The sequence below is a fragment of the Cololabis saira genome, chromosome 24 (assembly GCF_033807715.1).
Source record: "Cololabis saira isolate AMF1-May2022 chromosome 24, fColSai1.1, whole genome shotgun sequence".
In the NCBI taxonomy this organism is placed as follows: domain Eukaryota; kingdom Metazoa; phylum Chordata; class Actinopteri; order Beloniformes; family Belonidae; genus Cololabis; species Cololabis saira.
This window is the reverse complement of record NC_084610.1, coordinates 8,234,845-8,248,462: the sequence shown is the minus strand read 5'-3', so window position 1 is coordinate 8,248,462 and position 13,618 is coordinate 8,234,845. Positions and strand designations below refer to the sequence as shown.

Sequence of the window (13,618 nt, the reverse complement as noted above, 5' to 3'; positions counted from 1 at the left end):
ATTTAGTGAATAAAGTTTAATGAATAAAGTTTGGTGAATACATTTACTGAATAAGTGGAGTGAAAAGGCGAAATTTCGACTTTATTCACGAAATGTCGACTTTTTTCTCGAAATTGTATTTCAACATTAATCTCGACATTTCGACTTTTTTCTCGAAGTGCACAATAAAAAAAAAACCTTCCCCTCTCAATGAATTTGTTCCCTCTTGCATGACCCCTCTTCCGTGCATATGTAAGCGGATGAATTGATGTATTAGTTTGGATCTGTCCAATGAGGAGGCTCTTCCCTCCAGCAGCGACACCGCTCTTATTTCCTCCCGTCTCTGCAACACTGCCATGCCACAGCTGCAGCAGTAGCTACTCTTCCCCCATCTGCACCACCCTGACGTGGGGAGAGCCCTGTTACCTCGTGGATTCTTCCTCCTCTTCTCCCCCCGAGCAAACTGCAGCAGCGGGTTTTGTGTTTACTTGTCGGACATGCCGAACATCGTGCTTTTTAGCGGGAGCTCGCACCACGACCTGTCCCAGAAAGTAGCCGACCGGCTGGGACTGGACCTGGGGAAGGTGATCACCAAGAAGTTCAGCAACCAGGAGACATGGTGAGGGGGTTACTTTACGTGGATGATATCTGAAGTCTAAAGGAGGGTGTTTGTTAGCTCGGAGCTAGCTGTGTTACTATGAGCAGCACGTGATCAGCCACATGTAAACAGAGCGGGCTAGCGGCTAACGCTAATGCTGCTTCCTTTATCGGACAACGGCCTTCGTAGTGCCTGATTTATGGTCCCGTAACCGTGCGAACACACCGAATTAAAGTGTATATCAGGTGAAGGAGCCGTGTAGTTTATGACTCAACAAAAAAAAAAAATGTTCACCGTTGGTTAGAAAGCAGTAACTTGGCCATTGGGATGGGATTTTCAAGGGGCGCAAAATCTGACGTAACACCGCGAGGTTTAGTTAGAACGGAGCAACTTTGTCGCAGGGACCGAGTTGTTAAGGGTTACACTATCTGACGCGACACTGTAGTTAGTTTCATGTGGGTATTTGACGTATTTTGGAGCCACTAATGGTCCAAAATGCGTTAGGGAGTTTTAAGAATTGTTAACTTTCTCAGGTAGATCAATGACTGAGCGCTGAGTTGGGTTTACATTTCGTTTTGGTCATTCATTGATGCTTCCACTGTTGGAGCATGTCCGATAATGGATTCTGCTTGGCTTACTGTCCTTTGCATTGGATTTACATCAGCATGCAAAGAGCAGACAAGCATTTTTGTGCCTCATTGTAGTTAGAAACATTTCACAGAAGTAGATTGTCACTAGTGTCAACTATACACTCTCCAGCCACTCTATTAAGTACACCTGGTATACTTAGTGAAGTGTTGAGCATGTGTGTGTGCATATACTGTATAAACACTTGCCTTTTTATTAGGTATACCAGGTATAACTTATATTGTGGCAGCTAAGTGTAATAAAATAATGCCAATATTCAGCAGACAGACATAAAAAGGTTAAGTCATTCTTTTGGCATCGAAGGGAGTTTGGTGAAACCCTACAGTTTATATAATTTAAGCTGCTTCTGGCGTCAGGGAAGTCTGTGACTTTAATTCTCCAATGGTTAAATCACATGCAGATCATTAGTGATCATTTCCAAAGTAGCCTCTCTGATTATAAGTGGAATCCACGTCTGCAAGCCTGCTGCTTGCCTCCTTTTACATACAGCTGCAGAGGACTTTTATTACTGTTACGGCCTGTCTTTGTGCACAGTTCAGGCCATGAGTCCGGTATGAACCCATCAGCAAGATGACCAAACTCATCATACAAATGTTTTTAACTGCACCTTTTAATATGATCATATAATCACATCACAATAACTGTTAATTGTGCAGTAATGAGACTTATCCACTGTATTAATGTGCTATGTGCAATGGATTTGTGAGTATTGGCAATGTTTGTACTCACAACTCTGAACCGCAGTGAGTTTATTCCCCAGGGAGCGCAAATGTTTGTGCAACACAAATACCAAAACAAAGATTATTTTATCATCCTCCCACAATAGCAGTGAGGTTTGCAGCTCTTCTCGTATCTGTGCAACTAGTTTTACCAGATGACTGCACGGGTCAAGGACACAAACAGGGGTAGTGTATTCCTGAGAATAATTTTACCTTGAGATTACTTTTCGTTTGTTTTGCATTGATACAATTTGCAAGTAAGATTTTATCGAGACATCACTGCTTGTTTGTGGATCTTTAAGTACTGCAGCAAATTGAACTAATTCAAATTAAATTATATACTTTCTACAATTGATTATTGGTTGCATACATTTATACATATTGACAATATCTCCTTTCAATTTCAGTGAACAGTAAAGGTTGCGTATATTGTTTAAAATAATGTCAAGAAATGGTGTCAATGATCAATTTCTTTTATGTCATCAGGTGTCCAAGTCCCCAAAATGTACCTTGAAATAATCTAAAATGCACAAAAAGTAGATATTTACTATCTATTGATTTTATAAAATGTGTGTTTAGGATGTAATGCCCTCCACCAAGAAACTAATTTATAATCATTAGATGACTACAACTTCAATTCCAATAAAGTTGAGATGCTGCATGGAATAGAAATCAAAATGCAATGATTCACACATCTTATAAACCCATATTTTATTCCCAAGAGGGGATTACTTTACGTGGATGATATCTCTAAGTCTAAAGGAGGGTGTTTGTTAGCTCGGAGCTAGCTGGGTTACTTATAAACAACATATCAGATGTTGAAACTGAGTCATTTTCTCGCTTCATGTAAAATATTGGATCCTTTTTGAATTTGATGGCAGCAATTCATCTAAAAAAATGGAATTTGGGGCAACAAAAAGTTGATAAAGTGATTGTCACAAATCAGAAACAACTGGAGGAGCATTTAACGGCTAATTAGGTTAATTAGCAACAGGTTGGTAACATGACTCAGTATGAAAGGAGCATCTTAACATCTTCAGATGTGAAGATGCAGAACCTTCAACAATCTGATAAACTGCATCAAAAAAGTTAGGAACAATTTCAGGAAACTGTTCCTCAGTGTGAAATTGAAAAATTGTAACATCCAAACATTTACAGTGTGTAATATCAAAAGATTCAGAGAGTTGATAGGAATCTTGGTGTGCACGGGACAAAGCTGAAGGTCAGAACTCGTCCCTCGTGATCTTCAGGCCCTCCGGCAGCACGACAGCAGGATTCTCTGCAGGAAATCGCTGCATGGACTGAAGAAAACCTCCACAAATCACCGTCTGAACACAGTTCACCGTATAATCCCCAAATGCAGCTTATAGTTCTATCGTGCAAAGAAGCAGCCGTATGTGAACGTGATCCAGAAACACCACCATCTTCTGTGTGGCAGAGATAATTAAAAATGATCTGAGGCTAAATGAAAAACTGTTTTGTGATTAGATTAATCAAAATTTTTAATTCTTTTTTTTTTTTGAAACCATGAATGGCATGTCTTGTGGAGCACAGAGAAGAGGAACCGTCCAGTTTGTTGTCAGCGCTTAGTTCAAAAGTCTGCATCTCTGATGCGTTTGCGTTGCTTTAGTGTCTGTGGTGTGGGCAGCTTCATCGGCTGGAAAAACAGCATCGAAGCTGAAGAATAAATGGAGGATTTAGACCAACATTTGCTCCCATCCAGACACCTCCTTCAGGGAAGACCATGCATGTTTCAGCAAGACGATGCTAAAAAAAAAAAAAAAAAAAAAATGTTAGGTGGACCATGAAAGAAAAAATCCAACAAAGGTTCAGGAGTGATTGGTAGCAAGACGCCTGCAGCAGACAAGAATGGGACAACATTCCTCTCTTAAAACTCCAGCAACTCGTCTCCTCACTTCCCAGAAAGTTTACTGGAACTTTGGTTTCAGTGAAGAAAATATTTCACCGTGTGTTTCTGGTTTGGCATTTTCCCTTTCTGTGCAGTGTTTAACATGTATACAGGATTAGAAAACATGAGCTGTGGGGTTGATTTATCACAGCGTGCCACTACTCTGGATTTCCTCAGTCTGGACAGCTCCAGGCCCTGGGACTATATGTTCAGGTCAAACTCCTGTGAACATCTGTACGTGTGCAGCGATGAGGTGACTGGGGTCGAGGGGGCCGCTGGACCCGTGTAGAGGAATGTTTCAGACCGGTGGCTTCTCCGTGAAGATCTCCGGCTGCATCCACACTACCGGTCTCAGTTCTACCCAGGGGTTTGGGGCATGGTGTCCAGAAATGTTTCAACATCATCAAAACATTCATATTACTTTGAAAACGACATCAAATCAACAACAACTGTGTATCCCACTGGATCGTTGATCATTATTTATGAAAATTCCACTTCATGGTGTTCAAAAGCTATTCATAAGATGTAGAACATTAGTGATGCACCGATTGTTCGGTAACCGAAATTGTTCGGCCGAAAATGGCAAAAAAACACTTTCGGTGTTCGGTGGAATAAGTGGGGAAAAAAACAAACGATTAATAACGGCGTTGTAAAATAAGGAAATAGACTGGCCGCTCCGTCCCGTAACGTTGCGCACTACATAAATCGTTGGCCAACCAAAAACTAACCCCATAAGAATTTTACCTAACATTCACCAGGAGGTGGAACCAAAACAACATAATGCTGGGAAATTAAAAAAAAAATTTTTTTTTATGTTTAATAAATATTTTCTACCTTGTAATTTTGTAAAAGATTTTTTTCTTTGAAAAGCATGCCTAAATCACATTTATTTGATTTATGCAATGGTGAAAAAATTGGCAAAATAAATGAAAAACTGCTGAAGAACCATGTTCGGTATTGTTCGGTATTCGGCCAAGTGTTTATTATTATTTTCGGTTTCGGCCACAAATTTTCATTTCGGTGCATCACTATAGAACATGACAGAGGCCATTTTTAACCACACAAACCAGGATGCACACATGCAATGCACCAGATGAACGGCGCAAGACGTGAAAACTATAAAGACCATTTGCAGATAAAACACCATGCTGGTGCTGACAATATTGCCGGTGCCAATCGTGCTTGGTGTCTTTGATTTGGCAGCTGTTGAACAATTGGCATTTACCTTTCCTCTGTCAATTTGTATGACATTCATGCAGATCAACCCCCTGGAGTTTAGCACAATGAAATACCGTTTCTTAGGATGGGTGGATTCAGCATCTATCTATCTAGCGATAAGGGAGGTTCCCTTAAGAATGTCACATGGCAGACACAAGTGGAAACAGGGCGTTGGTATTGCCCCCCTTTTTAGGGTTTTCAGTCATGTATGCACTCAGTGTTGCAGCATGTGGTCTAACAAACTATTTGTACGGCGCTTTTACTGCTTCTTTCTGCTGCTCATCTGACTTTGAACATAAATCATCATCTTGGCAGCTTGATGTTGTTTCAGATGGACTGACAGCTCTTGAGTATAATTTTAACACAGCATAAACTATAACGCTGTGAACAATATTGTCCCATCATACATACTGTATACATAAATTGCTATCTAAAGATGAGACATTTTTATATCAATCTTTGCAGCACCCAGCCATAACACTGAAGATCAAAGTTAAAATATTAGAGGCCTCCCAGTTAATGGTTTTGCTCTATTTTTATTTTGTTTGTTTGGACACCCCCCCGGCTAAAACCCTGGATGAGAGGAAAGATTTGACTCCAACAGCACTGACCTGGTGAACTGCCACCAGCTCTGATCAAATCTGCAGATCTCGAGGTCTGTGAAGACGGTCAGCCAGTTCGGCATGTGCCCCGGTGTGTGAAAATTGCCACGATTTTCATTTCATCTTCCACTTCAGCCCATAAAAGCATCCACAGCGCCTGCAGGACACGCGACTGCATCACATGAAGTCACCCGTGTTTGCATGTGACCGGCCTCGATCTCAGTTATCTGATTAACGGCAGTTTTTCTTACTTCTGCATTGGCGACGACTCTGAAAACTAGAAGTTGGACCTCAGTTATGCTTAGCTTGCTTCTCTAGATCATCTCATCACTGCAGCATGTGGATATAAATGTGACTCTCTTCACTGCCACCTGGAGGGATTCCTTCATGTGTGATGTGTGTTTTCAGTAATTCAGCCAGATAACATCTGCGATCAAATTATGTGTGAAAATGTCAGAAGCAGAAATTATTTGAATTGTATTTTCCTCTTGTAAGAGGTTACCAGTGTAAAGGTCATATTGACAGCTCTGTGTTTAACTGATCGGCGAGTCTGAGGCCACAGGTCCTCGGACTCTTTGCCCCTTAGGCCGGCTGAGTGATCGAAACGTTCTGGTCAAACTGGTTGACTTGAATTTCAACACAGGATTGCTGGTACTCATTTAAAAATAATCTTACAGATTACACACTTGTAATGTGGAAAGTTTCGTGCTCACAGATGATCGGTCAACACAGGAAAAAAGAAAAAACAGTGCAGAAAGAAAGAATGCACAGAAACGTTGCAAAATGGAACAAACGTTCATCCTGGAGATCAAGCTTGGAGCATCCTTCAAATGTAGGGGCTCCTCTGTCCCATATACATCCAGGATGAATTAACTGATGCACATGAAAGCATGGGTGGTGTTGGACGGAGGAGTTCACAGTTATGGAGTCGCCAGTCGTTGCAACAGGTTGAAAGTGAAGGCGATGACTTGCACCTACATGTTTTTTTTGGCTATTGCAACAGATGGATAATGAGTGAGTCTGGTGACGAAACACCAATAAAACTGTGACTCTAACCTCTTTGGTGAATTATACAATGAAACGCATTAACTAAAAATGGCTCCAAAAATGATCAATGTGCTCAAAATATAAGAGAAATAAAAGGCAGGGTTCAAACTTGACCACAGATGAGAGGGATGGAAAAAAAAAAATGTAAATGAGATTAGTACTTGAGTGTAACCAAACCTACCGATGTGCAAATAATAATTTATCCTGATATTTTCATGGGATATTTTGTAGCAATACCACTTCTGGAGATTGGTTGTCAATACCGATCCAGTGAGTAGGGATGTAATACCACTAACAAGTCTAACTGTGAGTTTGATTGAGGGTTCCTGTCATGACAATGTTCTTTTGTGTTTCTTTTCTTCTTCTTTAAGTGTGGAAATCGGAGAAAGCGTGCGTGGCGAGGATGTGTACATTGTCCAGAGCGGCTGCGGCGAAATTAACGATAATCTTATGGAGCTGCTAATTATGATAAACGCCTGCAAGATCGCCTCCTCATCCCGAGTTACGGCCGTGATTCCCTGCTTCCCCTACGCTCGCCAGGACAAGAAGGACAAGGTCAACACCCTACACCTGAAACAACTTTCTTTCTGTCTTCACAAAATAAACCCAACTGTCCCGACTGACCCTGGAGCTTCACCTTCTGCTGAGTTTAGAGAGTAGTTTCCCTCCAGCGCTGCAGGTTCACATGTTAACTCGTTGACAGTCATGCATGAATGAGGTCAAAAACAGAAACGGTCTGAACCCGGCGGCATCAGGCCTGCTTTTGTTAATCATTATCTTGTGTTGATTTAACTGTTAATGCAACCACAGCAGCAAATCAGGTCTCTGCGAGACTAAACTGAGGCTGTCGATTCTAAAACGAGTCATACGTGCTCGCAGTTTTCCAATTAGCCACTTGGTGGTGGTTTCATTTCATGTTTGGTTTGTGAGTTTCAGTCATCACAAACACTCGTTTTACTCGTGTGTTATTGTAACAAGTCAGGGTCAAAGCTCTGCAAACACTTAACTTCACCCACAGATCTAGATTTCCCTCTGTGGGGCGTTTTCTGCCAAACTCTCCACACTTGTGACTGTGGCATGTAAAAGATTGGAAACACCCCTTTTGTCAAAAATACATGCAGTTCCTTTGAAGCATTATCAAAAAGAGGCTTTCTTTTCAAAATTACAAGGGAGATGAGCATTTGTCAGGCTGGGTCAGTTTTGGTGCCAGTGGTGATGTAATAAGCAGCATTGGAGCGAAGAATTGATTGCTGTAAATACCAGTAATCTGTTGAACCATCATCAATTTGGAAAAAAATAAATGGGAAGAGCACTTTAAAGGTGCAATGTCCGTCCATTACTAACTCTTAAACAATCTGGCGCTGTCCTACAGCTATTTTTCTGCATAATGTTTTAATATATACAAGTACTTTGTGTAAATATGGAAAGCCATGACCATGTAGTTGTAATTTAAATATAGAAAGTGACGCAATATTTGAACAGATGTGCACAAAGGACCTGTGAAGTATTGCATTTTTCCAGTTAAATCTTGTTAAAGTGTGAAACTTGAGCATAAAGAGTGCATAGAAGTCAGTCATTTACAGGAGTAATGGTATTTAAACATATAAGAATGCATTCAATGTTGCTTAAACTTTTTATAAAGCAGGAGGAAGATCAAAGTACAAAAGACAATTTATGTATCTACTTTCATCATCTTATTTACACACACAGACACACACACACATACTGATGTCGTCTTTTGTCGTTGTTTGCACTGTATGCTAATAAAAAAAAATATATATATATATATATATATATATATATATATATATATATATATATATATATATACTGTATATGTCATGGATAAGGTTTTTACCAAATCATGGAATTAATCACTAATATATATGCAGCCGGCAAAAAAACTATAACAACTTGGACGTAGAAAAGGGACGACATTTTGATTGGCTGTGAAAAATGGAAAATGTTGAAAGTTGAAATACTTTGTCTAGTTTCTTGTAAATGAGGTCGCAGAGATGAAAACACATCTATGAACATAAAAGCTCTGCTAAGTAAGTACGACTTCAGAAAACAAAAACTAAGAAGTGAGATGTGAAAACATAAAGATTGGCTTGACAATATCTAGATGTTTTACGTGCATATTAAAAATACGTTTTCAAAATAGGGGGAAAAAAAATGTACAAAAGACAAATGTCCAAACTTTTCCTAAAGTCAGCTGCAGAAGGGTTGGGAAACGGTGAAGTTAATTCACAGATGACATGAAAGTCCTTTTTAAATGAAGCCTCACGCTGCTGCGTCTCGGTGTCTGTTGCAGAGTCGAGCGCCGATTTCCGCCAAGCTGGTGGCCAACATGCTGTCTGTGGCCGGAGCCGACCACATCATCACCATGGACCTCCACGCTTCCCAGATCCAGGTCAGAGCTCTTACGTCACGCTCGCTCCACTTACAAGGAAGCTTATCTCATTTATTACTCGTCGAGCACCACACCTCAAATATCTGTCACTCTTTGGTTACCGTAGTTACTGCTGATTTAATGTTGAGTCAGCTTGCCGTTGTCCCTGAAATTACATCATCATCCATACGGGTCTCAGTGGGTAGAAGAGCAGGAATAACACGGTTGTGTTTTTTTTGTCTTTTTAGGGCTTTTTCGACATTGCAGTCGACAACTTGTACGCCGAGCCGGCGGTTTTACAGTGGATCAAAGAGAATATTCCTGAGTGGAAGAACTGTATCATTGTGTCTCCAGACGCTGGTGGAGCAAAACGGTGAGTGGCCCTGATAAGATAAGAGTTTAAAGAGCACCACATGTCTGGGTGATTTCATCTGGGCTGAGATGTGGTATCAGGCGTTGTGGTCCCGGTGCACGTTCTGAGTTTATCTGAGCGTGTCAACAACAACAATACAGTTAGCATCGGAGATCACAGCTTGTTCTCTGCTGCTCAGTGTGACGTCCATCGCCGACCGCCTGAACGTGGACTTCGCCCTCATCCACAAAGAGAGGAAGAAGGCCAACGAAGTGGACCGCATGGTGCTGGTGGGCGACGTCAAGGACCGCGTGGCCATCCTGGTGGACGACATGGCCGACACGTGCGGCACCATCTGCCACGCTGCCGACAAGTCAGTGTCCCCTTTTAGGTCATTTCATCCCTGAATGAATGAATTAGGCCTGTGTTGAAAAAATCGATTTCCCATTTCTAAATCGATTCTCAAATTAATTCCTAAAAATCGATTCATATGTCTAAAGATCGATTTATTTTTTTTATTCTTTATTTTTTGGAGTTTTTTTTTTCTTTCTTTTATTTATTTATGTATTCTTTTTTTTTTCATCATTACATTACAACTTTTGGTTATTTTTTTGTTTATCCCCAACTGGTGCCATGTTTTTGCCTTTAAATATGTTTAAAGGTATGAAAACATTAAAGTGTTATAATTGCATAAATTGTCTATTTCATTACTTTATATACTGTCTTGGGGTTACATTTGCAAAAAATGCTAAAAACCAAATGCTCAAAAATTTAAAAACCAAAATAGACCAAAAATGGAACAAATAAAAACGGAATGTGGGAAAAAATAAAAACGATTTCACCCGATCTGTTTGGTAATTCTGACCCACACGATGTTTCTGAAAGCAGTTCTATCAGCATTCTGGGAGCTGATTGGTCCTTACAGCATCATTAGCTGCCAATACTTGCTGTTGAATCTCAATATAATACTAGTATTAATATTTTGCATAACTACAGTCATATAATAAATGCAACAGCTCAAAAAACAGTTTTAATAACACTAACCCAAATCAATATCGGAATAGAATCGAATCAAATCTTGATAATCGATTCTGAATCTTAAGAATCGGAATCGAATGGATTCTTGACATTTGAATGGATCCCCAGCCCTAGAATGAATGAATGAATGAATGAATGAATGGTGTAAAAGTCAACCGTTCCTGTGGTTACCACCATGTGTGTTGTAAAGCTGCATTTCTTTGATCCGACATGTAGGTTAATCGATGCTGGGGCTGTAAAGGTCTACGCCATCCTCACGCACGGCATATTCTCAGGTCCAGCCATCTCTCGCATCAACAACGCCCCGTTTGAGGCCGTGGTGGTGACCAACACCATCCCCCAGGAGGAGAAGATGAAGGCGTGCCCAAAGATACAGGTAACTGCACCTTCCTGCGTTTGAATCTGCATCGTAGGATTTGAAATATCTCCGTACCAATATAAAATGTTAAGTCTGAAGGATTTCAGTGTGTAAAGGGTCAGTTTCTAGCCCGAACTGGTCACCTGTGATCTCTGACCCTTCAGACAGCAGTAGATCAAGATCTGTCTTTCATCAATCACATGGTTAAAACCACACAGTCAAGAAATGGCTGTAGGAGTCCCTTCCAACTTTACTGGGTAAAAAGAGAGGCTTTGTGTTCTCTCATCCAGAGGTGAACTGTTTCTGTAGATGGTCAGAAATCACTCCATAACTTTCTTGTTGACAGAAACTCTCTAGCTGGATTTCCATTACACTTTATTGCAAGAACAAAAGCGAAATTCTGAAATTGAATTCTGAAATAACGGAAAGGCTGCAGGGGTCTGCGTTTCCCTTGAACAGCGTTTTTCTTCTTATGAGCATAATTCTCCTAGGTTTCTATCCGTATCTCTGTAACTCCTCATATCTCATCCTGGAAAAAACAAAAACAAAGATAATGAAGATAAAAACATCTTTAGTTTTAGACAAATTATTGCAACTGCCGTAGCACTTTTTGAGAAAATAGTCAACGGAGGAAGAAGCAGCGGATGATCATTCAGCAAAGCCCTTATGTCGTGCAGTCCTGCATAACTATTAATCAGTGTTATAGCACAATTAATCATATTAATGAGGGGAAAAAACAGGAAACTAGACTTTGATAACTTTAGATTGACCAACTACGTGCACTACTATGTGCAAAGTGTCAGATCAACATTTCTGAAAAACCACCTCGTGCCTCATTTACAGCCAAGACCTGGATCTTGTAGCTTTACAGAAAACTCATAGTATATCTACTTGTACATACAATTTCAGACTCAACCACTCATTTCCTCTAACATCTTCCTCTTTAATAATTTTTGGTGTACTAACAGAGCATCAACACGGCAGCTTAGGCACACTTCGTGACATCTGAGAAGCTTTTGGACTGATAAAATAGTTCTGCCGTTGGATCCTGGAACTTATGATAAACTGAGATGATGTATTTGTTGTGCTGTTTTGTTTAAAAAATGAACAGATGTGACATCATCCAAAACTTGCGTACTTTACCTTTTAAACGGCCTGATTTTAACCCCAGTAGATGGAAACACGATGTCCAGAAAGGCACTCAGATAAGGAGAAATGACAGCTTTACAGCAGCTTCTGTCCAGCAGACCCTGCAGACATGATGACGAGCAGATGTGCTGCAGATGTGCAAACGATCAAAGTCAAAGTGGAGAGCTAGGTTTTTTCTGCAGCTCACGCACGTCTCGTTGTTTGTTCCAGGTCATCGACATCTCCATGATCCTGGCAGAAGCCATCAGGAGAACCCACAACGGGGAGTCTGTGTCGTACCTCTTCAGCCACGTCCCTCTGTGAAGACGAGCCCGCCCGCCCTCCCTCACGCACACCCACCTGTGCACCAACACGTCCTGCACAACGGCTCAATACCACGCCTGATGGGTTTAGACCTGCTAAACGTGACTTTAAAAAAATAAGAAGTCGCCTCCACACCTCGTCAGTGACATTTTCATCCAGCAGAAGACCAAGTTTATATTTATGACTGCATGTTTTGGGGATTTTTTTTATTTTTTTTCTCCTATTATTCCTCATTCAGTTGTAGCCTGACCCCCCCCCCCCCGCACCGATGGCCCGGCCGTCTCTTCTGGTCCATTTATATCACTTCATCTTATTTGTACCTCATTTTTAATTCACTGTGAATGAAGCGTTCCAGTCTGGCATGTGATGCAAGAGTTTTCCTGCTGCAGAATAAAAAACAAAAAGTATAAATCAGCCCCCGCCCACCAGTGTTCTAACAGAAAGTATTATAATGAAGCCTTTAACTCACTAACAGTTCGGCATGAGTAAATAAAATTACTGACACTTATTTTATTTTATAATTGTGTTCACGTAACTGGAAGTTCTTTAATCATTAATTTACGCGTAGATGCATCTTCTACGGCGTCATTTATTTAAAGAAGTTGCTGTTGCAAGTTCTCCCACCAGCCCAGTTATTCAGTTAATACTCATAAATTGTGCTAAAATTTCTTAAAACTAATACGAGGTGTAGTGGGTGCTTCGCCTGCGCTCTGTAAAGGTCATGAAAAGTGATTTTAGGCCAAAGTTGTTGTTTTTCTTATCTTTTTTTTTTTTTCTTTTTTTTTTTTTTTTAATATTCCAGCCATGATTTGTTGTAACATGGTGTTACTGTGGCTTAAAAAGTTAAATGGAAAAGATATATGATCTGACATGATTTTTTTTTCTTTCTTAAATAAGGAACACATTAAAAAAAATGTGTCTTTGGTAATAATAAAGTTTGAAAGTCGCTGGTTGGCTCAGTTGTCGTTGTCTTGCAGCGTACAGAAGCGAAGGCCAGGAGAATCTGACTTTCCATCTCCGGAAATGCTCCCAGCGGCATTCCAGCCTGTTTTCACATTGATCGTCCTGCTGGATCCTTCCAACGTAGTGACACTCGGATCCAGTGTCTCAATTTAACACTCACATCAAAATCGGCAAAATAGTAAAGTACACCAATTTCCCACAAAAATGTACTTGTATATTTTTGTGGATATGTTTATTTATCTTTGACTTCTTACTAAATGTTCAACACCAGCTTGCATACATTCAACATACACAAATACAAGACTTTTAAGGCCTATTTGTACCCCTCAGTCCTTCACCTTTG

General features: G+C 40.4%; 1 protein-coding gene across 1 annotated transcript; it reads left to right on the top strand.

Moving 5' to 3' along the window:
- Positions 1-277: 277 nt before the first annotated feature.
- On the top strand, positions 278-13,259 carry LOC133425028 (ribose-phosphate pyrophosphokinase 2). Its single transcript, XM_061715677.1, has 7 exons — positions 278-598; positions 7,092-7,275; positions 9,035-9,133; positions 9,361-9,485; positions 9,664-9,837; positions 10,719-10,878; positions 12,220-13,259. Exons 1-7 carry the CDS (start codon positions 477-479, stop codon positions 12,310-12,312), a joined length of 957 nt encoding a protein of 318 aa, XP_061571661.1. The 5' UTR covers positions 278-476; the 3' UTR covers positions 12,313-13,259.
- Positions 13,260-13,618: the final 359 nt, after the last annotated feature.

What these genes read in the sequence shown, in the direction of transcription:
- LOC133425028 (XM_061715677.1), top strand. Translation starts at nt 477, where the DNA reads ATGCCGAACATCGTGCTTTTTAGCGGGAGCTCGCACCACGACCTGTCC. An exon ending in GCCAGGACAAGAAGGACAAG is followed by an intron (nt 7,276 to 9,034) that starts GTCAACACCCTA and finishes TGTCTGTTGCAG; the next exon opens with AGTCGAGCGCCGATTTCCGC. An exon ending in GACGCTGGTGGAGCAAAACG is followed by an intron (nt 9,486 to 9,663) that starts GTGAGTGGCCCT and finishes TCTGCTGCTCAG; the next exon opens with TGTGACGTCCATCGCCGACC.